Genomic DNA, 24125 nt, shown 5'->3' on the forward strand with positions numbered 1-24125 from the left:
GCCCACTTCAATGGCGGTTTCCCGCTTCTGTCTTCTTCTCCGCCTAATGGCAGTTTCCCGCGTTTCTTCCCCTGGCGGGAGGGGTACACTTTCCCCACGGGCGACGGCCGCTGGCTTTCAGGTTCACAGCCTGTGCGTCGGCTTCAGTGCTTTCCCTTTTCTCGGCAGGGCAACCGGCGCTGGGTACACCCCGTTGACGGCGAACAGTTTCAGCCGCTGGGCTGGCTCTCGCTCAGTTCCCCTTGCTCGGGCTCTGTCTCTCTCCCGCTCGCTCGGCTCTACCGGCGCTGGGTACACCCCGTTGACGGAGAACAGTTTCAGCCGCTGGACTGGCTCTCGCTCAGTCTCCCTTGGTCGGCTCTGCCTCTCCCGCTCGCTTGGCTCCCAATCGCGCCTCCCAGCCCTCTCGCAGTCCGGTGCTTCCCTCCCCGGCTGAGTTTATCTCTTCCCGCGCCTACGTTCCCGGTCGCAGCGCTTCGTGGCTTCGGTCGCAGCCCGGCCTTTTTCGCCGGTCGCGGTCTAGCTGTCTCACGACGCCGTTGCGTCCCCAGCCTGTCTGTACCGCGGCTTCCTTGCTCCACGCTGCCCCAGTCTCAGCGCCTCTGGACCCGACTTCTGTCCGGCTCTTTTCCCCCTCGACCGTGGTCGAGTGCACCGCCCTTATCCTCCGGTTATTCTTTTTACTTTCCCTTACTCACAGTCATCGTGGCCGCCTTGCTTCTCGTGCTGATCGGCTCACTCCTCACCGTGGCAGAAGGGACAGTCAGTGCCTGTTGCTGATGGAAGTCTTTGTCTCTAAATTCTTCCTCCTTTCTAGTTCTGCAACCTCGAGTTTTCTCCCAGCAGAACGACGAGGGCGGTTGCCTCTTCTCGACGCTCGTTAACTGCTTCGGAAGTATTGTTGCCGCAGGGTACGATCGGACTCGTCGCCACTGTAAAGTCTGTGGGTTGTTTAGTTAATTAATACACAGACTCCAAGAGTAACTTAAAACAGGACTTTACTATTCGAAGGTCAGGGCGAATCTGCCCAATAACTCCTGACACAGCACTTATATACCGGTGTGGTCACCGTCGGTATTACAGTATACAGAAGCCAACAAAGTAGTGCAACACCTAAAGTAGTTCTCTTAAAGGTGGACAGTTACATACAATAGTTCTCTTAAAGGTAGACGGGTACATACACTACACGAGTGTTAGCAAGGTATCTGACCAGTGGAGGCCATCCCAGCCCCGCCCTGCCCCCGCCCTGCCCTGTCCTCACCCGATGTACACTTACAGCATGGTTCACTCAGCTGAGCTGTGAGTTCAGATGCAAAGAGGTTTCAAGGTGATTTAGGCAAGTTGAGTGAGTGGGCAAATACATGGTAGATGCAGTATAACGTGGATAAATGTGAAGTTATCCACTTTGGTAGGAAAAACACAAAGGCAGAGTATTATTTAAATGGTGCTAGATTGGGAAATGTTGATGTACAAAGGGACCTGGGTGTCCTTGTACACCAGTCACTGAAAGCAAACATGCAGGTGCAGCAAGCAGTTAGGAAGGCAAATGGTATGTTGGCCTTCATTGCAAGAGGATTTGAGTACAGGAGCAAGGATGTCTTACTACAGTTATACAGGGCCTTGGTGAGACCACACCTGGAGTACTGTGTGCAGTTTTGGTCTCCTTACCTAAGAAAGGATATACTTGCCCATAGAGGGAGTGCAGCGAAGGTTCACCAGACTGATTCCTGGGATGGCAGGACTGTCGTATGAGGAGAGATTGGGTCGACTCGGCCTGTATTCACTAGAGTTTAGAAGAATGAGAGGGGATCTCATTGAAACGTATAACATTCTGTCAGGGCTAGACAGACTGGATGCAGGGCAGATGTTTCCCCTGGCTGGGGGGGTCTAGAACGAGGAGTCACAGTCTCAGGATACAGGGTAGGACATTTAGGACTGAGACGAGGAGAAATGTCTTCACTCAGAGGGTGGTGAATCTGTGGAAGTCTCTACCACAGAAGGCTGTGGAGGCCAAGTCACTGAATATATTTAAGAAGGAGATAGATAGATTTCTAGACACAAAAGGCATCAAGGGGTATGGAGAGAGAGCGGGAATATATATGGTATTGAGATAGGGGATCAGTCATGGTCATATTGAATGGCGGAGCAGGCTCGAAGGGCCGAATGGCCTACTCCTGCTCCTATTTTTCTATGATTCTATGTTTTTCTCAATAGCGAAAAGGAGCAGTAACCCAGGTTGATATTGTCCTCCCTAACCCAAGGACTCCGAGACCGATTGTAGTGACTCTACCTCTGCCCCAGCACAGACTGGAGATTAAACCCGGGCTCTTTCTGGTCTGCAGATGTTGCATTTACTGAGCTGTTGATGGAACAGTGCATTGCAGAGCGTCCCTTACACTTGTCGAAACGGCATTAGGGAAGATTTCCCCAGGCCTGCGTCCACCAGCAACAACTTGCATTGATATAGCACCTTTAACGTAGTAAAATGTCCCAAGGCGCTTCACAGGAGCGATTATCAAACAAAAATTAACACAAAGCCACATAAGGAGATATTAGGACAGGTGACCAAAAGCTTGGTGAAAGGGGTAGGTTTTAAGGAGCGTCTTAAAGGAGGGGAGAGAGGCGGAGAGGTTTAAGGAGGCAATTCCAGAGCTTAGGGCCGAGGCAGCTGAAGGCACGGCCGCCAATGGTGGAGCGATGGAGGTGGAAGATGCACAAGAGGCCAGAATTGGAGGAATGCAGAGTTCTTATGTACTAGAAGGCATGAGTGCAATGAATATCAGAAAATCGAGCGGATTCCCTTACAGAGAGAACTGGGTACAGAATAGAGGTATAGAGTACAAAAGTGTGGAAATTATGATGAACATGTGTAAAACACTGGTTCGACCCCAACTGGAGTATTGTGTCCAATTCTGATCACCGCACTTTGGGAAGGCTGTGAAGGCCTTAGAGAGGGTGCGGAAAAGATTTACAAGAATGATTCCAGGGATGAGGGACTTCAGTTACGTGGATAGACTGGAGAAGCTGGGGTTGTTCTCCTTGGAGCAGAGAAGATTGAGAGGAGATTTGATAGAGGTGTTCAAAATCATGAGGGGTCTGGACAGAGTAGATAGAGAGAAACTGTTCCCATTGGCGGAAGGGTCGCGAACCAGAGGACACAGATTTAAGGTGATTAGCAGAAGAACTAAAGGCGACATGAGGAAAAACTTTTTACGCAGCGAGTGGTTAGGATCTGGAATGCACTGCCTGAAAGGGTGGTGGAGGCAGATTCAATCACTGCTTTCAAAAGGGAATTGGATAAGTATCTGAAGGAAAAAAAATTGCAGGGCTACGGGGAAAGGGCGGGGGAGTGGGACTAACTGAAGTGCTCTTGCAGAGAGCCAGCATGGGCTCGACGGGCTGAATGGCCTCCTTCTGTACTGTAACCATTCTATGATTCTATGAACTCCCCTTATAAAGTCACTCACTACAATTGTGTGTCTTTGTTGCTTGTGAATTAACTGCTGTGTCCTAATATATGTGACATACATCGCTCACCTATTTCTCCTCTCCGTGTCTTCACAGAACATGGCATTCGTCGGGATCCTCCTGTGCTCGGCGGCCCTGACGCTGTACTTCACTCTGGCCATGGAACCTGCTGCCCATTCAGCGGGCGCCCCGTGCCCCAAAGGCTGCGCCTGCCGCGCGTACTCCCAACACGTCAGCTGCGCCAACGCCAGCCTGAGCGACTTCCCCGCGGAGCTGCCCCCCGGCGCCACGGAGCTGCAGCTGAATGACGGTCAGCTGCCAGCGATTCCAGCCAACGCCTTCCTCAACCTGTCCGGCCTGACCACCCTGCACCTGAGCCGCAACCACATCGTCAGGGTGCGGCCAGGCGCGTTCAACGGACTGAGCCACCTGCAGTTCCTCCATCTGGACAACAACAGCATTGAAGAGCTGGAAGTTGGAGTCTTTGAGAACGTGACGGCCTTGACCTTCCTCCACCTGGAAAGCAACCTCATTGCCAACATAGCAACGGGTATTTGAGGATCTTTACTCTTTGACCCACCCTCCTTCCGATTTTTGCTAGCAAGCCTTGAAGGAATAGTCCCAATGCCTGGGCACACCACAACTTGGCATTCATATAGCGCCTTTAACATAATGTCCCCGGGCTAACGTTCCCGCTAAGCTGTGCAGGCCGCTCACCAGCGTTTATGTAGAAGAAACCGCGCGTGCGCGAAAATTTGAATGGCCCGCACAGCCAGTTAAAGGGGCTGCGCACCTAAAATAAAAATTAGAACGAACATTGCCCAAGGCACTATAAAAAAAAAGGCTTGCATTTCTATAGCGCCTTTCATGACCTCAGTACGTCCCAAAGCGCTTTACAGCCAATGAAGTACCTTATTGAAGTGGCGTCACTGTTGTAATGCAGGAAAAGCAGTAGCCAATTTGCGCACAGCAAGCTCCCACAAACAGCAATGTAATAATGGCCAGATAATCTGTTTTAGTGATGTTGATTGAGGGATAAATATTGGCCCCAGGACATCGGGGAGAACTCCCCTGCTCTTCTTCGAAATAGTGCCACGAGATCTTTTACATCCACCTAAGAGAGCAGACAGGGCCTCGGTTTAACGTCTCATCCGAAAGACGGCACCTCTGACAGTGCAGCACTCTCTCGGTGTCAGCCTAGATTGTGTGCCACGCCGCCGCATTCAAAGGCCTTTTCCCTCCCTTAAAGGGAAGGGCCATCGCTGCAGGCTCTGTAATAGAAAAAGTACCGACCTGGACCACCAAGGCAGCCGCGATCCCACGCGATCAGCCCGGCGCTCAAGCAGAGTGCTGATCGATCGCGGGCAGGAACCCGCGAAAAAACTAGAACAGTAAGTTTTTTTTCCACCTACCTCGGCCACCTCGCCTTTAATCATCGCCCCCGAAGCGGCCGGCCGCCCGATGCGCGCCTCCTGCCGCTGTCGGTGTTTTTGACCGGTGCTGCTGCAGGGGGCAGAAGTCAATCTCGGGTCCGGGGCAATGCGTACGGTGAAGACGTCACGATCTCCGGGCGAAGGAGATCGGGGCGCAACGCCGTAGCGCCGCCGCAAAACTCCCGCCGAATATGGCGGGAGTCGATGTCAGCGCCGCGACCAGTAGCAAAACCGCCCCGTTAGCTAACGGCGCCCAATTTAACCCCCTTGCACTCTGGGGGAATCAAGGGTTATGGAGATCGGGCAGGAAAGTGGAGTTGAGGTCGATGATCAGCCATGATCTTATTGAATGGTGGAGCAGGCTCGAGGGGCCGAATGGCCTACTCCTGCTCCTATTTCTTATGAGCCTAAGTACTGGGTACGGGCAGGATACATGACTGTCAGTGGGAGGGCGGGGAAATCACACTCACCTTCGATTCTTCCTCCCGTCGTGCATTTTCCATCAGAGATCACTAGGTAGTGATCAAGAGTTGGAACCCTGGCTGAATTTAAGAACATAAGATCATAAGAAATAGGAGCAGGAATCAGCCACTTGGCCCCTCGAGCCTGCTCCACCATTCAATAAGATCATGGCTGATCTTGGGCTCAAAGTCACTTCCCTGCCCGCTCCCCATAACCCTTCACTCCCTTATCTTGCAAAAATCTGTCTGACGTAATAAAACTCACTACGCACTTGGTTCGAGTATAAAGCAAGGCTTTAATCAACTTGTTTCAAAAACATGGAAGTCTAGTTATCTTTCACTAGTCCCTGTTTACACAATGTCCTGGGCAAGCTGTGCCCACACCCGAGTATTTATACTCCTTGGATGGTGCCACCAGCTGGCCATCCAGTGTTATTTCATGAGTCTTTCTTCATGGATCATAAGATTCATAACAATGTCTATCTCCACTTTAAAAGTATTTAATGACCCAGCCTCCACGGCTCTCTGGGGCAGAGAATTCCACAGATTTACGACCCTCTGTGAGAAGAAGTTCCTCCTCATCTCAGTTCTAAAAGGGCGACCCTTTATTCTGAGACTGTGCCCCTGAGTTTTTGCCCTCAGTAACACAGAGAAATCACAAATGCCAGCTTCTAATGCTAGGACCTTCTGCTCTGTGTAGCCCAGTTATAAACCATCGTTGAGTCAATAGGGCAGCCCTACTTCTATCTTTCTAAGCTCAAGAGTTTTTACACTGAACAATTAAAAAAAAAATGTATTCCCCCCCCCTCCTCCCCCAGGTGTGTTTTCCTCCTTGAGAAAGCTGAACGCTCTCTACCTCAGCGACAACCGTCTCACCACACTCTTGGACGGTACATTCAAGAGCCTTTCGGCGCTGCGCTGGCTGTTCCTCAGCAATAACCGCATCACTGTCATCTCCTCAAATGCCTTTACTGGCAACAGGGCCCTGAGGAAGCTGTACCTCGACGGGAACAAGCTGACCGCAGTGCCAAGCAGTGCCATGCGTTCCTTGAAGAGACTAAACATCCTGCAGTTAAGCAACAACAACATCTCCAGGTTGAATCCAACCACTTTTGGCCAAAAGCTGAAGTCTTTGGTGGAGCTGTATTTGGACAACACGTTTTTGGATGAGGCGGCTCCCAGGGCCTTTTCCAGGTTTCGACAGCTGGAGGTGCTGAGCATGAAGAACAACCGGCTGGTAACCCTTTCCTCCTCCCGATCCTTCTGGTCCATCAAGCGGTTCGGACTGAGCGGGAACGCCTGGAGGTGCGACTGTGGCCTGATCTGGCTCCACGATTGGCTACTGAAGCAGAGCGCCATGGACCAGAAGGAGGTCACGTGCAGTTCTCCCAGTACACAGTCGGGAAAACTTCTGGTCAATGTGCAGGTAAAAAAGAAAAAATATATTAAAAAACTTACATTCCCATAGCACCTTTCACCACCTCAGGACCTCCCAAAGCGCTTTACAGCCAATGAAATACTTTTCAAGTGTAGTCACTGTTGTGATGTAGATTTGTGCACAACAAGATCCCACAAACAGCAATGAGATAATGACCAGATAATCTGATGTTGGCTGAGGGATTAATAACGGCCAGGGCACCCTGGAGAACTCCCCTTCTCTTCTGCGAAATAGCGCCAAGGGATCTTTTACTTCCACCTGAGAGAGCAGACGGGGCCTCGGTTTAACGTCTCATCCGAAAGGACGGCACCGCCGACAGTGCGGCACTCCCTCAGCACTGCACTGGGAGAGTCAGCCTGGATTTTTGTGCTCAAGTCTCTGGAGTGGGACTTGGAACCCACAACCTTCTGACTCCGAGGTGAGCGTGTCAGCATTGAGCCGGGTAATCAGAGGCCAGTGTGCTGCTAAGATTTTATGAAGTTGGAGCCCGGGGGCAGGGTGATATGGTGGCACCGTTCGAGTGGCACAACATCAGCTGCTAACCATCCGCTTTTCAGGTGTAATAACCGCTTTTCCAGCCTGTTTTCGCTGCTCATGTGGGTGTTGAGAGAAAAAGTCGCTGATTTGGGGATTGCTGGACTTGCCCCAATGCACTGTGGATATGCATCTTTCCTGCGTATAAAAGCCCTCCATTCGCACCCCATCCCCCCCCCCCCAGACTTCTTTCTCTCCTCACCTGAGGGCAGGTGGGGGCAGGTTGCTAACTCTGGTATTCCTGGAGGTTCCATCACATGACCACCTGCCGCCAACCGCCCCGCCCCCATAGTTCAGCGATTGGTCAATGCTGCAGCTGATTTTGTAAAGGGTAGGTCATGTTTAACAAACCTAATTGAAATTTTTGGGGATGTAAATAAATCAGTAAATTGGGGAATGTCTATGGATTATTGGAAAACTGCAAATGTAACTCCATTATTTCAGAAAGGTGAGAGAGAGAAACCAGGAAGTTATAGACCTGTTAGTCCAACACCTGTTGTGGGAAGTTATTGGAATCTATAATTAAGGGCAGAGTGTCTGAGCACTTAGAGAAATTTGAGCTGATTAGAGAGCCAACAAGGGTTGGTCATGTCTAACGAACCTAATCGCATTTTTTGAGGAAGTAATTAATGTAGACAGAGAAATGTCTATGGATATCATAGTCATAGAGTCATAAAGGCACAGAAGGAGGCCATTCGGCCCATCGAGTCCGTGCCAGCGCTCTGTAGAGCAATCCAGTCAGTCCCATTCCCCAGCTCTATCCCCGTATCCCTGCAAGTTTATTTCCCTCAAGTGCCTATCCAGTCTCCCCTTGAAAACATTGAGTGTCTCCGCTTCCACCACTTCCGTCGGCAGCGAGTTCCAGGTCCTCACCACTCACTGCGTAAAAAAGTTTTTCCTCACATCCCCCCTGTATCTCTTGCACCAAAACCTTAAATCTGTGTCCCCTAGTCCTTGTACCATCAGCTAGTGGGAACAGCCTTTCCCCGTCTAGCCTATCCAAACCCGTCATAATCTTGTACACCTCTATCAAATCACCCCTCAACCTCCTTTGCTCTAATGAAAACAAATCCAGCTTCTCCAACCTGTCCTTGTAGCTAAGAGCCCCCATCCCCGGAACCATTCTGGTAAATCTCCTCTGCACCCTCTCAAGAGCCTTCACATCCTTCCTAAAGTGTGGTGACCAGAACTGGACGCAATACTCCAGTTGTGGCCTAACCAGCGCTTTATAAAGGTTCAGCATAACTTCTCTGCTTTTGTACTCAATACCCCTATTTATGAAGCCCAAGATCCCATATGCTTTGTTAACCACTCTCTCAATATGTCCTGCCACCTTCAGGGACCTATGCACATTAACTCCCAGGTCCCTCTGTCCCTGCACACTCTTTAAAACTGTGCCATTAAGTGTATATTGCCTCTCCCTGTTCCTTCTGCTAAAATGAATCACCTCACACTTCTCTGTATTAAATTCCATCTGCCACTTGTCTGCCCATTCTGCTAGCCTTTCCATGTCCTGTTGCAGTCGATTGGTATCACCTTCACTGTTTCCCACACCCCCAAGTTTGGTGTCATCTGCAAATTTAGAAACTCTACTCTGTATTCCAATATCCAGGTAATTTATATATACAGGAAACTTTGAGTTATCTGGAGGCGAACCATCCGGCAAGCTGGAGCCACCGGCAAAAATCATGAGCCGTTTTTTATTCTTTTCGTTTGTTTTCTTTGCTTTTTTTCCCCAGTCAAGCACTGCAAGGTCTGTAGCTATAGCAACAGCTTTAGCTACAGACGTTTGCAGCTGCACCCGACTGTTTAGAAGCTGTTGCTAAGCAACAGTGTTTGTTGTCAGATACGGAGATAAGAATCTCCATATCTTTCAACATTAACTCTGGAGTGTCCGGCAGTTTTGAGGGAACGGCAGCAGCTCGGTCCCGTCGGTGCCGGATAACACAAAGTTTCCTGTATGTCATTTATATGGACTTTCAGAAGGCATTAGGTAAGGTTCCACATAAGAGACTGTTAGCTAAAATTAAAGCTCATCGAATTGAAGGCAAATTATTGCCCTGCTGAAGAGATTGGTTCAGCAGTATAAGTCAGAGAGTAGGGAGCATGGGTATATACTCTTAATTGGGAGGAAGTGACTAGCGGTGTACCACAAGGGTCTGGGCTGGGACCTCAACTAGCAACTATATTTATTAATGACTTAGATAACATAATAGAGAGCCGTATATCCAAGTTTGCCGATGACACAAAGATTGGTGGCATAGTAAATAGTGTAGACAGGAGGATAAAATTACAAAGAAACATTGATAGATTCAGTGAGTGGGCAAAACTGTGGCAGATGGATTTCAATGCAGGCAAGTGTGAGCTCATCTATTTTGGACCAAAAAAAAGGATAGATCTGAATATTATTTAAATGGTGAAAAGCTAGGAACAGTGGAAGTCCAAAGAGATTTAGGGGTCTGAGTACATAGATCACTAAAAATGTAGTGGTCAGGTACAAAACATAATCAGAAAGGCTGATGGAATGTTAGCTTTATACCTCGAGGGCTGGACTATAAAGGGAGGAAGTTTTGCCACAGCTATACAAATTAGCCCACAACTGGAGTACTGCGTTCAGTTCTGGGCACCACACCTTAGGAAGGATATATTGGCCTTGGAAGGAGTGCAGCGCAGATTCACCAGAATGTCACCAGGGCTCCAAGGGTTAGATTATGAGGCGATATTATATAAACTAGGCTTGTATTCCCTGGGATATAGAAGGTGGAGAGGTGGATTGATTGAGGTTTTCAGGATTTTGAAAGGAATGGATAGGATACACGGAGAGAACCTTTTTCTGCTGGTGGTGGAGTCTAGGACTAGGGGACATAACATCAGAGCCAGGCCATTCAGGAGAGAAGTTAGGAAACACTTCTTCACACACAGGGTGGTAGAAAGTGTGGTACTATCTCCCACAAAAAGCAGCAGATGCTAGCTCAATTAAGTAATTTTAAATCAGAGATCGATAGATTTTTGCTAGCCCAGGGTATTAAACGATATGGATCCAAAGGCGGGTATATGGAGTTAGGTCACAGATCAGCCATGATCTCATTGAATGGCGGAACAGGTTGGAGGGGCTGAATGGCCTCCTCCTGTTCCTATGTTTTGCATTCCTACAGCCAATTGGAAAAGGAAGACTCTTTGTCACCCAAATGGATGAATCTTGTTAGTGAAACAGCCTTTTTTCCCCCGTCTCCTATATTTTTATAACTAATAAATGAGTTCAAAAAAGTGAGAGAAAAAACGCAATTGTTTTTTTAAATGCGCCTGTGATTTTTCTCCCCCGGGATTTGCATGCAGCAGTGTCCTGGAAATTAACCTTCAATTCCTGGAGACTCCAGGGCAATCCTGGTGGGTTTGGCAACCCTACGGAGAAGGGGGTGGTGGGGGGGGAGGTGATTTTCACCCTCACCACTTGGGCAGTAAACTGATTGTCCAGCCATTGTAGAACCTGCCTGATTTGAAATCAACGGAAATGAGAATCAGGCGGGTTGAACAATGGGAGGACGGATCAACCTCACCAGCTTACCGTGCAAGATGAAAACGACCTCCATGTTTCAAGGCACTACCATCCCTCCACTACCTTGGCCAAGTGGCCACTCTTTGTGTGAGCCTAGACAGTGGGTGTGTGGCCGTGTGGAACATCACAGCGGCCCCTGGGCGACATCACTGGCAGCAACGTGAGTTTTCACACGTACGCTGATGATGCCCAGCTCTACCTCTCCTCCATCTCTCTCGAACCCTCCGCCGTCTCTATACTATCAGCCTGCTTGTCCAACATCCAGCACTGGATGAGTAGAAATTTCCAATTAAATGTTGGGAAGACCGAAGCCATTGTCTTCAGCTTATGCCACAAACTCCATTCCCTTTCCACTGATTCGACCTCCCTCCCCGGCAACTGTCTAAGGCTGACCAAGTCTGTTCGCAACCTTGGTGTCATATCTGATCATGAATTGAGCTCCCTACCTCATATCCGTTCTATCACTAAGACCGCCCATTTCCACCTTCGTACTATCGTCCGTCTCCGTCCTTACCTCAACTTATCCGCTGCTGAAAACCTCATCCATGCCTTTATCATCTCTAGACTTGACTATTCCAGTGCACTCCTGGCTGGCCTCCCTAGTTCTACCCTCCATAAACTTGGTCATCCAAAATTCTGCCGCCCGTGTGCTAACTCGCACCAAGTCCCGTTCACCCAGCTCCCCTGTGCTCGCTGACCTACATTGGCTCCCAGTTGAGCAACGCCTCGATTTTAAAATTCTCATCCTTGTTTGCAAATTCCTCCAGCCCTATAATCCCCATGACCTCAGCGCTCCACCTATTCTGGACTTTTGAACAAACCTGGTTTTTAATCGCTCCACCATTGGCGGCTGTGCCTTCAGCTGCCTTGGCCCTAATCTCTGGAATTCCCTCCCTAAACCTCTCCGCCTCTACTTCTCATTCCTCCTTTAAGACGCTCCTTAAAACTTACCTCTTTGACCAAGCTTTTGGTCATCTGCCTAATATCTCCTTATATGGCTTGGAGTCAATTTTTTTTTATATAACACTCCTGTGCAGCGCCTTAGGACGTTTTGTTACATTAAAGACCCTATATAAATATAAGTTGTTGTTGTTGATGTTGATGTCCACCTACATGCATTTTCTGGCGAGGGTCACTGGATGCAAGAATGGAAGCTCATTTTTTTCCCCTTCTTCCTAGCCCAGGGTAAATAAAGCCTCTTCTAGTGCCATGGCTGAGGCCACTTAACCCAGCATCGCTTCGGGTTTGATCCTGCTAGTTTCCTCCTCGGCTTGGCTCAGTAACAACAAACAGCAATTTGCATTTAATTTATGTAGCGCTTTTAATGTAGTAAAACGTCCCAAGGCCCTTCACAGGAGCATAATCAGAGAGAGTTTTGACTCCGAGCCACATAAGGAGATATTAGGGCAGATGACCAAAAGCTTGGTCTAAGAGGTAGGTTTTAAGGAGCGTCTTAAAGCAAGAGAAAGAGGTAGGGAGGCGGAGAGGGACTTACAGAGCGTAGGGGCCTTGGCAGCTGAAGGCACGGCCGCCAATGGTGGAGCGATGAAAACCGGGGATGCGCACCCCCCTTTTATATTCTTGCTTACAGCAACAAATGGAAGTCTATGCTTCAGCAAATTCAACTCCGGTTTGTCAGCATCACGTGTTTATTGATCAAAGGTCATCTGCCACGTCCAGAAACCATTCCCAGGCTCAAGCGTCTCCAAAACAAACTAGAGAAACCTGCAGGAGTAGAATCATAGAATGGTTACGGCACGGAAGGCGGCCATTCAGCCCGTCGAGCCCGTGCCGACTCTCAGCTAGTCCCACTCCCCCCGCCCTTTCCCCCCAGCCCTGCAAATTTTTTCCCTTCAGGTACTTATCCAACTCCCTTTTGAAAGCCATGATTGAGTCTGCCTCCACCGCCCTTTCAGGCAGTGCATTCCAGATCCTAACCACTCGCTGCGTAAAAAGGTTTTTCCTCATGTCGCCTTTGGTTCTCAATCTTCTCTGCTCTAAGGAGAATAACCCCAGCTTCTCCAGTCTATCCACGTAACTGAAGTCCCTGGAATCATTCTCGTAAATCTATTCTGCACCCTCTCGAAGGCCTTCACATCCTTCCTAAAGTGTGGTGCCCAGAACTGGACACAATTCTCCAGTAGGGGTCTGTTTTATACAGGTTCATCATAACTTCCTTGCTTTTGTACTCTATACCTCTATTTATGAAGCCTTTTTAACCGCTTTCTCAACCTGCGCTGCCACCTTCACTGATTTGTGTACACATGCCCCCAGGTCTCTGTTCATGCACCCCCTTTAGGATTGTACCATTTAGTTTATATTGCCTCTCCTCGTTCTTCCTACCACTTCACAATTTTCTGCGTTAAATTTCATCTGCCATGTGTCCGCCCATTTCACCAGCCTGTCTATGTCTTCCTGTAGTCTATCACTCTCCTCCTCACTGTTCACTATGCTCCCAATGGTTGCGATTTGCCCAATGAAGCACACACTCTCCACCTGGAGACATAAACTACTTACCTAAACCCAGAGAATCGAGGCACAAGAAGCGTAGTGCCCCCCCCAAATGTGTTCAGGGGTATTGCTCTAGTTCAACCAGCTAAAAGTATGTTGCTCAGTACCTAGCACTGGTTAACTTCTCACTGCTTGCTCAGCCAGGACCAGCCCACCTCCCCGTTGAGCACTGGTGTGCAGGGCTATCTGGAGCTGATCCCTTTTATATCAGCATCTTCTTCTTCTTAGGCAGTCCCTCGGAACCGAGGATGACTTGCTTCCACGCTAAAAATGAGTTCGCAGGTGACTGATGAGTCCAATGCAGGACCTACAGTCTCTGTCACAGGTGGGGAGTAGTACAGTTGTCGCTGTTGGGGTTGTCCATGAGGGTCCTGGTCCAGAACTTCATTTTAAAGGGTGGAAGATGCCTGTGCGTGAATTCTTTTAACATGGGGTGGCCGTTGCACACCAGCTACCACACGGGCTTGACAGAGCAAGGTCCTGGTCCAAAGGCAAGGGGATCCAAGACGATTGGAGACCAGGCTCTGCTACATCAGCCGAGCATACACGGAGTATTACTGTACAGATTTCTTACATTATAACTTGTAGGTGACAATTTGGTTAACACAGCTTCAATAAGCATTGTTTGTGTTGGCTGAATAGCATAGATGCCTTTACGGGAAAGCCAGATAGGTAGATGATTACAGGGCTTGATAGGGTGGATGCTGGGAGAATGTTTTCCCTTGGCTGGGGAGTCTGGAACCAGGGCCCACAGCCTCAGGATAAAGGGTAGGCCATTCAGGACTGAGATGAGGAGAAATTTCTTCACACAGAGGGTGGTGAATCTTTGGAATTCTCTACCCCAGAGGGCTGTGGAGGCTCAGTCATTGGGTATATTCAAAACAGAAGTCGATAGATTTCTGACTAGTAAGGGCATCAAGGGATATGGCAATAGGGCTGGTGAATGGAGTTGAGGCAGAAGATCAGCCACGATCTTATTGAAAGGCGGAGCAGGCTCGAAGGGCCTACTCCTGCTCCTATTTCTTATGTTCTTATGAGGGAGAAAGGAATAGGATATGCAGATCGGGTGAGATGAGTAGGGGTGGGAGGAGGCTCGTGTGGAGCAGGAACACCAGCGCGGTAGAGTTGGGCCGAATGACCTGTTTCTGTGCTGGAAATGTTATGTCTGTACCTGCTTTAATAACTATGTTCTCCTCCTCAGCTGCAACATCTGACTTGCCCTTCCTATAATCTGAATGTTTCTACCACACCCTCTATAACTGCCAAGAGCCACAGTTCCACTCCAAGAGGACTGCCTTCTCCCCAAAGTACTGCTCAGGCCACCCCATCAAACACGAGCGGCAGACGGGCCACGCTGAGGGCAAACACTTTGGACAGGGCGCTCCCTACCAGCCCCGACCCATGTCTCTCAGAAAGGATCAAAGAGATTGTCGTGAGTGAAATCACCGCGAGCTCCTTGCTGGTGAACTGGGATATCCTGGAAGATCTCGGCGACGAATACGAGCTTTGGTACAACAGTGGCACGGAGGTGCAAAACCTTCACATGATTGGTGGGGTCAGGGAGGTGGAACTGAGTCAGCTCGACGCTGGAGCGGTCTACAAAATCTGCGTCGTCCCTCAGAGCAGCAACATCAATAAGTGCCTTCGGCCCGCGGCCAATCAATGCACGCAGGCACAGACCCTGGGGCTGCCCGGCAACTCGGAGCCTGTGCAGTCTGGGGCCAAAAAGGGACAGTACGTGCTGGGGGCAGGGATCACCGTGATGGTGATCCTATTAATCATCATCGCTTTAATCGTTGCCTTCAAGCTCAAGTCAAGACGCGCCGGCTTCCAAAGACACTACGACGAGGACGCATCTGCGTACATCGAGCATTTTGAAATAGACCAAAGCAAGATGGACTTCGACCAAATTAACAGTGCTTACGAAAACATCATTGACGAGGGCAACATGTACTTTCATCGCATGGACCAAAGTTCGAGGGTCGAGGCCGAGAGTGCACTGGATTGCTACATGGCACCTGAAGCTAGCCTCGGGACCACATCCAGATATACGCCTTTAACCAACAACCTCTTATAACACATGGTGCCCTCACAGGCATCATTGAGATAGACAAGATTTTTGCAAGATAAGGGAGTGAAGGGGTTATGGGGAGCGGGCGAGGAAGTGGCTTTGAGCCCAAGATCAGCCGTGATCTTATTGAATGGTGGAGCAGGCTCGAGGGGGCCAAGTGGCCTATTCCTGCTCCTATTTCTGATGTTCTTATGATACAATACAGGCAATGGCTAACTAGTCCCAATCCGATTGCCAGACGTCCCTTTGAAAGGAAACGCGTGCCGGCACTAAAAAATAAAAATCATTTGGCGCTCAACCCTGCCCGAACGATGTAGGAATTTACTTATTGACGTAAGAAAACTACTAGGCACTTGGTCTAAGCGTTAAACAAAGCTTTAATCAACTGTTTTACAACATGAAGATCTCGTTGTGTCCTTCACTAGTTCCTGTAAAAGAATGTCCTGAGCAAGCTGGGCCCATGCCCGAGTATTTATACTCTCCCTGGACAGCGCCACCAGCAGGCCGCCCAGTATTATTTCATAAGTCATTTCCACATGAATGACTGATTCATGTCACTTATACATTGATCCGTTTCACAGGGGAATCTCTACTTTGAAGAGGGAAAAGAGGCAATCGCCACTTTTGCTCTGACGATACCACTCCGATCAACAATTTGCCTGCCGATGCGGGTTACTGCAGCATTGCGCCCAGCGGTAAAACAGAGGAAGGAAGGTCCGACAACCATTACTATTTAGTGTGTCCCGGCCAATATTTATCCCTCAACCAACATCATTAACACAGGTCATCGTCTCATCGCTGTTTGTGGGAGCTTGCTGTGCGCAAACATGGCTGACGCGTTTCCTGCATCACAGCAGCGGCGACACTTCAAAAAGTACTGCATTGGCTGTAAAGCGCTTTGGGACGCCCCCAGGCCGCGAAAGGCACTACAGAAATGCAAGGCTTTCTCCTCTTCTTCACTGGTGGCCCTGCTCCTTTTATAGAATCAATCTCTTGCTGATGTTGCTAGGTAACCATTTTCCATTAGGCACTGAAACTGCGAGGCTCTCCCGTCTTGCCTTTCGGGAGCGCACAGGCTTATTCACAGAAATAAAGCACGTTTTATGAAACTGCACGAGGCATTGGATCCTCCTGGTAAAGAACACCAAGAATAGGAATTCTACCAAATACTTCATTTAGAGAAATCGCATCTTGGTTACATTTAGTGAAAATAGTTCCTTTAAATGTGCTTGATTCTTAAATGCCTTCTGAAATGGCCCAGCAAAAGTTACTCAGTTGTATCAAACCGCTACAAAAAGGGATAAGAATAAAACCACACAGAACACTCCGCTTCGAGCTAGGCATTGAATTTGGACACAGTAAAGGCTCACCCAGCCCAGTCAACCCTGCAAAGTCATAGAGTTACACAGCACAGAAAGAGGCCCTTCGGCCCATCGTGTCCATGCCGGCCATCAAGCCCTGTCTATTCTAATCCCATTTTCCAGCACTTGGTCTGTAGCCTTGTATGCTATGGCGTTTCAAGTGCTCATCTAAATGCTTCTTGAATGTTGTGAGGGTTCCTGCCTCTACCACCCTTTCAGGCAGTGAGTTCCAGATTCCAACCACCCTCTGGGTGAAAAAGTTTCTCCTCAAATCCCCTCTAAACCTCCTGCCCCTTACCTTGAAATTATGCCCCCTGGTTATTGACCCCTCTACTAAGGGGAAAAGTTCCTTTCTATCTATCCTATCTATGCCCCTCATAATTTTGTACACCTCAATCAGGTCCCCCCTCAGCCTTCTCTGCTCCAAGGAAAACAATCCCAGCCTGTCCAGTCTCTCTTCATAGCTGAAACGCTCCAGCCCAGGCAACATCCTGGGGAATCTCCTCTGCACCCTCTCCAATGCAATCACATCCTTCCTATAGTGTGGCGACCAGTCCTTACGAACATCTGGGAACCAGTGCCAAAGTTGAGAGAGCTACTCCACAGACTAGTCAAGCAATAGCTGAACAGTCATACTCACAATCGTATCAGCCAACGTCCCAGACGTTTCCATCTCCATCTCATGGTATTTCCTTTCCCACCGGCAGGATAGGCCCACCAGATGGGGGGGGGGGGGCGGCGCGCAGGGTGTACAGTGGTATACAGTCAGGAGGCCCTGGGAGTCCTTACAATTGACTCCAGACCCCATGAAGTCTCGTGGATTCAGATCAAACATAGGCAAGGAAACCTATGAATTATCACCTACCACTTTCCCTCAGTTTATGGATCAGTACTCTTCCACGTTGAACATCACTTGGAGTAGATAGTGAGGGCAACAAGGGCACAGAATGTGCTCTGATTGGGGGACTGCCATGTCCCTCACCAAGAGTGGCTCGGTAGTACCACCACTGACCAAGCTCTGAAGGACACAGCTGCCAGACTAGGCTTACAGCAGATGGTCGCTGAAGGTAAGCCTGCAGGTGCAGCAGGCGGTTAAGAAGGCAAATGGTATGTTGGCCTTCGTAGCGAGAGGGTTCGAGTACAGGAACAAGGATGTCTTGCTGCAGTTGTACAGGGTCTTGGTGAGACCACACCTTGAGTATTGTGTGCAGTTTTGGTCGCCTTATCTGAGGAAGGATGTTCTTGCCATGGAGGGAGTGCAGCGAAGGTTCACCAGACTGATACCTGGGATGGCAGGAATGACGTATGAAGAGAGATTGGGTCGATTGGGCTTGTATTCGCTAGAGTTTAGAAGAATGAGAGGGGATCTCATTGAAACTTATAAAATTCTAACAAGACTAGACAGACTAGATGCAGGAAGGATGTTCCCGATGGCGGGGGAGTCCAGAACCAGGGGTCACATTCTAAGGATAAGGGGTAAGCCATTTAGGACTGAGATGAGGAGGAATTTCTTCACCCAGAGAGTGGTGAACCTGTGGAATTCTCTACCACAGAAGGCAGTGGAGGCCAATTCATCTATCTATCTATTTATATATATAAAAGGATACTTCTGTCTGTCATTCCGTCTGTCTGTCTGTCTTGAATAAACTCGAAAGTTATAGCGCGTACCTACACGTGCGTTACGTCGAAAGAAAGCGGACGATTCCAGAACCGTCATAAGCGTATTTACTTTTCAGTCGTACTAAAATTGTTCGCGCGTTATGCAAAAAACCTTCAAAATTAAACTCATTATCTGCTAATAGCATTGATTGACTGACGTCAAGGTCGACCAATCCTGTGCCGTCACAATTGACCAATCCTACAGTTCAGTCGCCTGATGGTTGGCCAATCACTGCGTCTGTGGGTGGGACTAATGCTTTTCAACTCAGGCATTGGGCAGCCATTGCTTCACTACTTCCAGCTCAAAATCTGCTGATCCAGCTTCTAAAAAGTTAGTATCTCTTTTAAAAATAACATCACATTTACCAAAAACGTTTTATAAGTACTTTCACTTTCATCTTTGAAGCTATTAAAAGGTAGAAATGTTGCCCGGCAGCAGATTCACAAAGGGACACAGAGACAGGCCCCAAAGCCTGGGACTCAATTTAAAACGTTGCCCGGCAGCAGATTCACACAGGGACAGACAGACAGGCCCCAAAGCCTGGGACTCGATTTAAACCGCCCGGCCCAAAACAGCCCTGGCAACGCCGGGCCCCCCCCCCAGCTAGTTAAATATATTCAAGAAGGAGTTAGATATATTTCTTAAGGCTAAAGGGATCAAGGGATATGGGGAGAAAGCAGGGACAGGGTACTGAATTTGGATGATCAGCCATGATCTCATTAAATGGCAGAACAGGCTCGAGGGGCTGAATGGCCTACTCCTGTTCCTATCTTCTATGTGAATCAACACGAGGGAATAACCTACTTGACCTCGTCCTCACCAATCTACCTGTTGCAGATGCATCTGTGCAGGATAGTATTGGTAGGAGTGACCACCGCACAAGTCCTTGTGGAAAGTTGCCCAGGTATGCCCTGTCCACAAAAAGCAGAACAAATCCAATCCAGTCGTCAACAGTGCTATCAAGCGGCACTTACTCACCAGTAAGCTGCTCACTGAAGCTCTGTAGTGTTCCACCAGGACCACTTGGTTCCAGACCTCCTAGGAACTGGTGACCTGGGGTCGTCTCAGCTAGAATGAGAATCTGAAGGGGTAGGTTTTACAACATAGTGCAACAGGCACCGACTTCTACTGGTTGGAAGCACTAATCAGATTCTCCTGTACGGTTAGCATGCTGGCTTTGCAGAAATTAATGGGCAAAACTTGGGAGGGGCTACAAAACAGACATTCTGATCACAGGAAAGTCAGTTTGAGCGAGAGAGAATGGCTGCTTTTACTGACCATTTACAGACTGTAATGATCAGGAGGTGGTCCCTATTCTTTCTGGGGACTGGCATGTGATTCAGCGAAGGGAAAAAGCCCCAACTGGAGATGTGCAAAGGAGATTGATTTGAATAATGCAGTCTGGAGCTTGTTACAACTTGCATATTCACAATTCATAAAAATGACCACCCCAATGGTGTGATGTTACTCCCTCGCACCACACTCCAGACCATGTTACAGGATGCAATGTACCCACATTTCATGTTACGCAATCTGATTCGCAGTAGGGGTGTGCGTCCTTCCAACTCAAAGAACCATTTGATCAGAAGTGATGTTGTGCATGTGGGTTGGACAGCAGAGATATGGAGATACAGTTCAGTGAGGGGTGTGGTAGAACATCTTATTCATCTCATCATGGAGCATATCCTCCTTAGCTCCTGCTGACAGACTGACCGACTCATACTGGGACACAGCAAGCACTGGTTTGCCTCCAGTACTTTTGCCCATTATTTGTGCACAGTCTACAATAATGAGTGCAGGAAGGCTGTCAAATGGTGGAGCCTAATCCTGCCCTCGCTCGACATCCACATAGCCAGTAGGACTCATTGTAGAGCGACACAGGGAACCTTGGCTTTCCCCAACGCTGGGGCACCACATACCACTACCCTGGCTGAGATCAGCTGACAGCACCAGGGATTGAACATACAACCTTCCTGGTCTACACGGCTCAGAGATGAAGTCTTTAACCGAGACGTCAGGGGAGTAACGCCCTGTTGCTGAAACATACTCCAAGCTGCATTAATCAATACTTGATCAGCAGCTTATTCACCACTGTAAACATCCACTCCCTCCACCACCGGCGCACTGTGGCTGCAGTGCACCCTATGCACTGCAGCAACTCTGCAAGGCTTCTTTGACAGCACCTCCCAAACCCATGACATCTACCGCCTAAGACAAGGACAGCAGGCGTATGGGAACACCACCTCCAAGTCACACACGATCCTGACTTGAACATGTCTCGCTGTTCCTCCATCGTACCGGAGTCAAAATCACACAACACCCTACCTACCTAACAGCACTGTGGGATAGCAAAATACTGCAGATGCTGGAAATCCAAAATAACAACAGAGAATGCTGGAAAAACTCAGCAGGTCAGGCAACATCCGTGGAGAGAAATTTGAGTTGACGTTTCGGGTTGAAACCCTTGAAGAAGTTCTGCAAAAAGCCAGTTTTGAAGAAGGGTTTCAACCCGAAACGTCAACTCAAATTTCTCTCCACGGATGTTGCCTGACCTGCTGAGTTTTTCCAGCATTCTCTGTTGTTATTTTGCACTGTGGGAGTACCTTCACTACACAGACAAGGAAAGGGCTCATCACCACCATCTCAAGGTTAACTCGGGATGGGCAATGAATGCTGGCTTTGCTAGCGACGCCCACATCCCAAGAATGAATTTTTAAAAATACGGCACAAGTGAAGCTCCTCAGGAATCAGCTTTGTTCCTTTTTCCACGATTCTTGCGGTGGGCAGATGATGTTGCAGCCAGTAATGGACTTACATAGGATATACGGCAGATACAGGCCATTCGGCCTATGCTAGCGTTTATGCTCCACACGAGCCTCCTCCCGTCTTTCCTCATCTAACTCTATAAGCATAACCCTCTATTCCCTTCTCCCTCATATGCTTGTCTAGCCTCCCCTTAAATGCATCGATACTATTCGCTTCAACCACTCCCTGTGGTAACGAGTTCCACATTCTAACCACGCGCTGGGTAAAGAAGTTTCTTCTGAATTCCCTATTGGATTTCTTGGTGACTATCTTATATTGATGGCCTCTAGTTATGCTCCTCCCCACAAGTGGAAACATTCTCTCTGTATCCACTCTATCAAAACCTTTCATCATTTTAAAGACCTCTATTAGGTCACCCCTCAGCCTTCTTTCTTCAAGAGAAAAGAGACCCTCCCAGAACAACGATAGTTTCCCTTGTCCTCACCTTTCACCCCACCAGCCTCCACATCCAACAGATCATCCTCTGCCATTTCCGCTACCTCCAAAGTGATCCCACCACCAAACGCATCTTCCCCTCCCCTCCCCTTTCAGCATTCCGTATGGACTGCTCCCTCCGAGATACCCTAGTCCACTCCTCTATCACCCCAACAGCCCTTCCCCTTCGCCCGGCACCTTCCCGTGCAAGCGCAGGAGATGTAACACCTGCCCCTATACCTCCCCCCTGTCCAGGGCCCCAAACACCCCTTCCAGGTGAAACAGCGATTTACTTGTACTTCTTGCAATCTAGTATACTGTATTCGCTGCTCACGATGCGGTCTCCTCTACATTGGGGAGACCAAACGCAGATTGGGTGACCGCTTTGCGGAACACCTCTGTTCAGTCCGTAAGGGTGACCCCGAGCTTCCGGTCGCCTGTCACTTTAATTCACCGCTCCATTCCCACTCGGACCTCACCGTCCTTGGCCTCTTGCATTGTTCCACGGAAGCTCAACGTAAACTCGAGGAACAGCACCTCATCTTCCGATTAGGCACTTTGCAGCCTTCCGGACTCAATATCGAGTTCAACAATTTCAGATCATAACCTCGGCCCCTATTACATTTTTACTTATATTTTTTTCCACCCCTTTGTTTTGGATCTTCCCTTCCCCCCCTTTCCTTTTTTTTCTCTCTCCCACAGGGCAGTGTCTCTCTTTCTGCCAGTACACTTCACACCTAATCTTGCCGTCTTTTGTCTCCACTTGTCCTATTACCATCTCGTCTGGTTTTTAATACCTCTTAATGTCTCTTTTGTTCTGTCGCAGCCCGGCCTTCGATCTATTTTATTTCCTTTCCAGTTTGAAAAAGGGTTCGACCTGAAACGTCGACTCTAATTTCTCTCCACCGATGTTGCCTGGCCTGCTGAGTTTTTCCAGCATTTTCTGTTGTTATTTTATCCTTTCCTGATATGTTTACCCTCGCATTTCTGGTATCATCCTTGTAAATCTTCTCTGCACCCTCTCCAGTGTCTCTATATCCTTTTTATAATATGGCGACCAGAACTGTAGGCAGTACTCCAAGTGTGGTCTCACCAAGGTTCGATACAGGTTTAGCATAACTTCCCTACTTTTCAATTCTATCCCTCTAGAAATAAACCCGTGCTTGGTTTGCCTTTTTTATGGCCTTGCTAACCTGCATCGCAACGTTTAGTGATTTGTGTATTTGTACTCCGAGATCCCTTTGTTCCTCTACCCCACCCAGACTCGCACCCTCCAAGTGATAAGTGACCTCCCTATTCTTCCTACCAAAATGTAATACCTCACATTTGTCTGTGTTGAACTTCATTTGCCAATTATATGCCCATTCTGCAAGTTTATTAATGTCCTCCTGTAACTTGTTGCAGTCCTCCTCAGTATTGACTATCCCCCCAATTTGGTGTCATCCGCAGTTCAACTTAGTGCAAACTACCCATTCAATTGGTGTTGATGGGAACAGGAGAAGCCCTCTATAATATAAATCAAGAACATCTCTGCTGCAGACCTCAAACAGAAATGTTACAGTATATTTTATGTTTTCTCGAGCGAAGCTGTGGTAATGAGACTTGTCAGGCAGGATGAGCCTTTCATGTGTTCCGCATTCCCTCGCTGTGGGGCAGTTGCTTCTTCCTTGTACTCCGATTGCGAATAAACATAGCTGTTGATAAATAATAGTTCTTTAAAGTTGTTTTCTTTACAGTTTTTGCTGCTGCTCTACGCTTCCACATACCCTTCACTATAGCTGATTAAGTATTGAAAACTACAAGCTGCATGAATCAATGATGTGGAGATGCCGGTGTTGGACTGGGGTGGACACATGTGAGAAGTCACACAACACCAGGTTATAGTCCAACAGCTTTATTTGAAATCATATCAAATAAAGCTGTTGGACTATAACCTGGTGTTGTGTGACTTCTCACGTTTGCATGAATCAAGATTTTAAGGGGGACAGATAGCGTAGAGAGAAACTATTTCCGCTGGTTGGGGAATCTAGGACTAGGGGGCATAGTTTAAACATTAGAGCCAGACCTTTCAGGAGTGAAATTAGGAAACACTTCTACACACAAAGGGTGGTAGAAGTTTGGAAAACTCTTCCGCAAATGGCAATTGATGCTAGATCAAGTGTTAATTTTAAATCTGAGATTGATAGATAGATTTGTTAACCAAAGGTATTAAGGGATATGGACCAAAGGCGGGTATATGGAGTTAGGTCACAGATCAGCCATGATCTCATTGAATGGGGGGGAACAGGCTCGAGGGGCTGAATGGCCTCCTCCCGTTCCTAACGCTTTCTATCGTACTGAAGTTTTCTTTTGCAAAAAAAATGTTAAACGTTGAGTGAAGGGCTGGGCGTAC

The 24125-nt window shown here is 48.5% G+C and overlaps 1 protein-coding gene across 1 annotated transcript in view; it reads left to right on the forward strand.

Annotated features, from left to right (window-relative positions):
• The window catches only part of LOC147099004 (uncharacterized), a 71737-nt gene extending 48296 nt beyond the window's left edge, over positions 1-23441 (forward strand). Inside the window, exons 2-4 of the mRNA XM_085969524.1 lie at positions 3565-4018; positions 6181-6788; positions 14603-23441. Coding sequence (XP_085825650.1) covers positions 3568-4018; positions 6181-6788; positions 14603-15478 — 1935 coding nt within the window. The 5' untranslated portion in view covers positions 3565-3567 and the 3' untranslated portion in view covers positions 15479-23441. The remainder of the gene's footprint in view (positions 1-3564; positions 4019-6180; positions 6789-14602) is intronic.
• Positions 23442-24125: the final 684 nt, after the last annotated feature.

This window comes from Somniosus microcephalus, chromosome 28, assembly GCF_052327205.1.
Source record: "Somniosus microcephalus isolate GS21.2 chromosome 28, FLI_Smic_1.0, whole genome shotgun sequence".
Taxonomy (NCBI): Eukaryota; Metazoa; Chordata; class Chondrichthyes; order Squaliformes; family Somniosidae; genus Somniosus; species Somniosus microcephalus.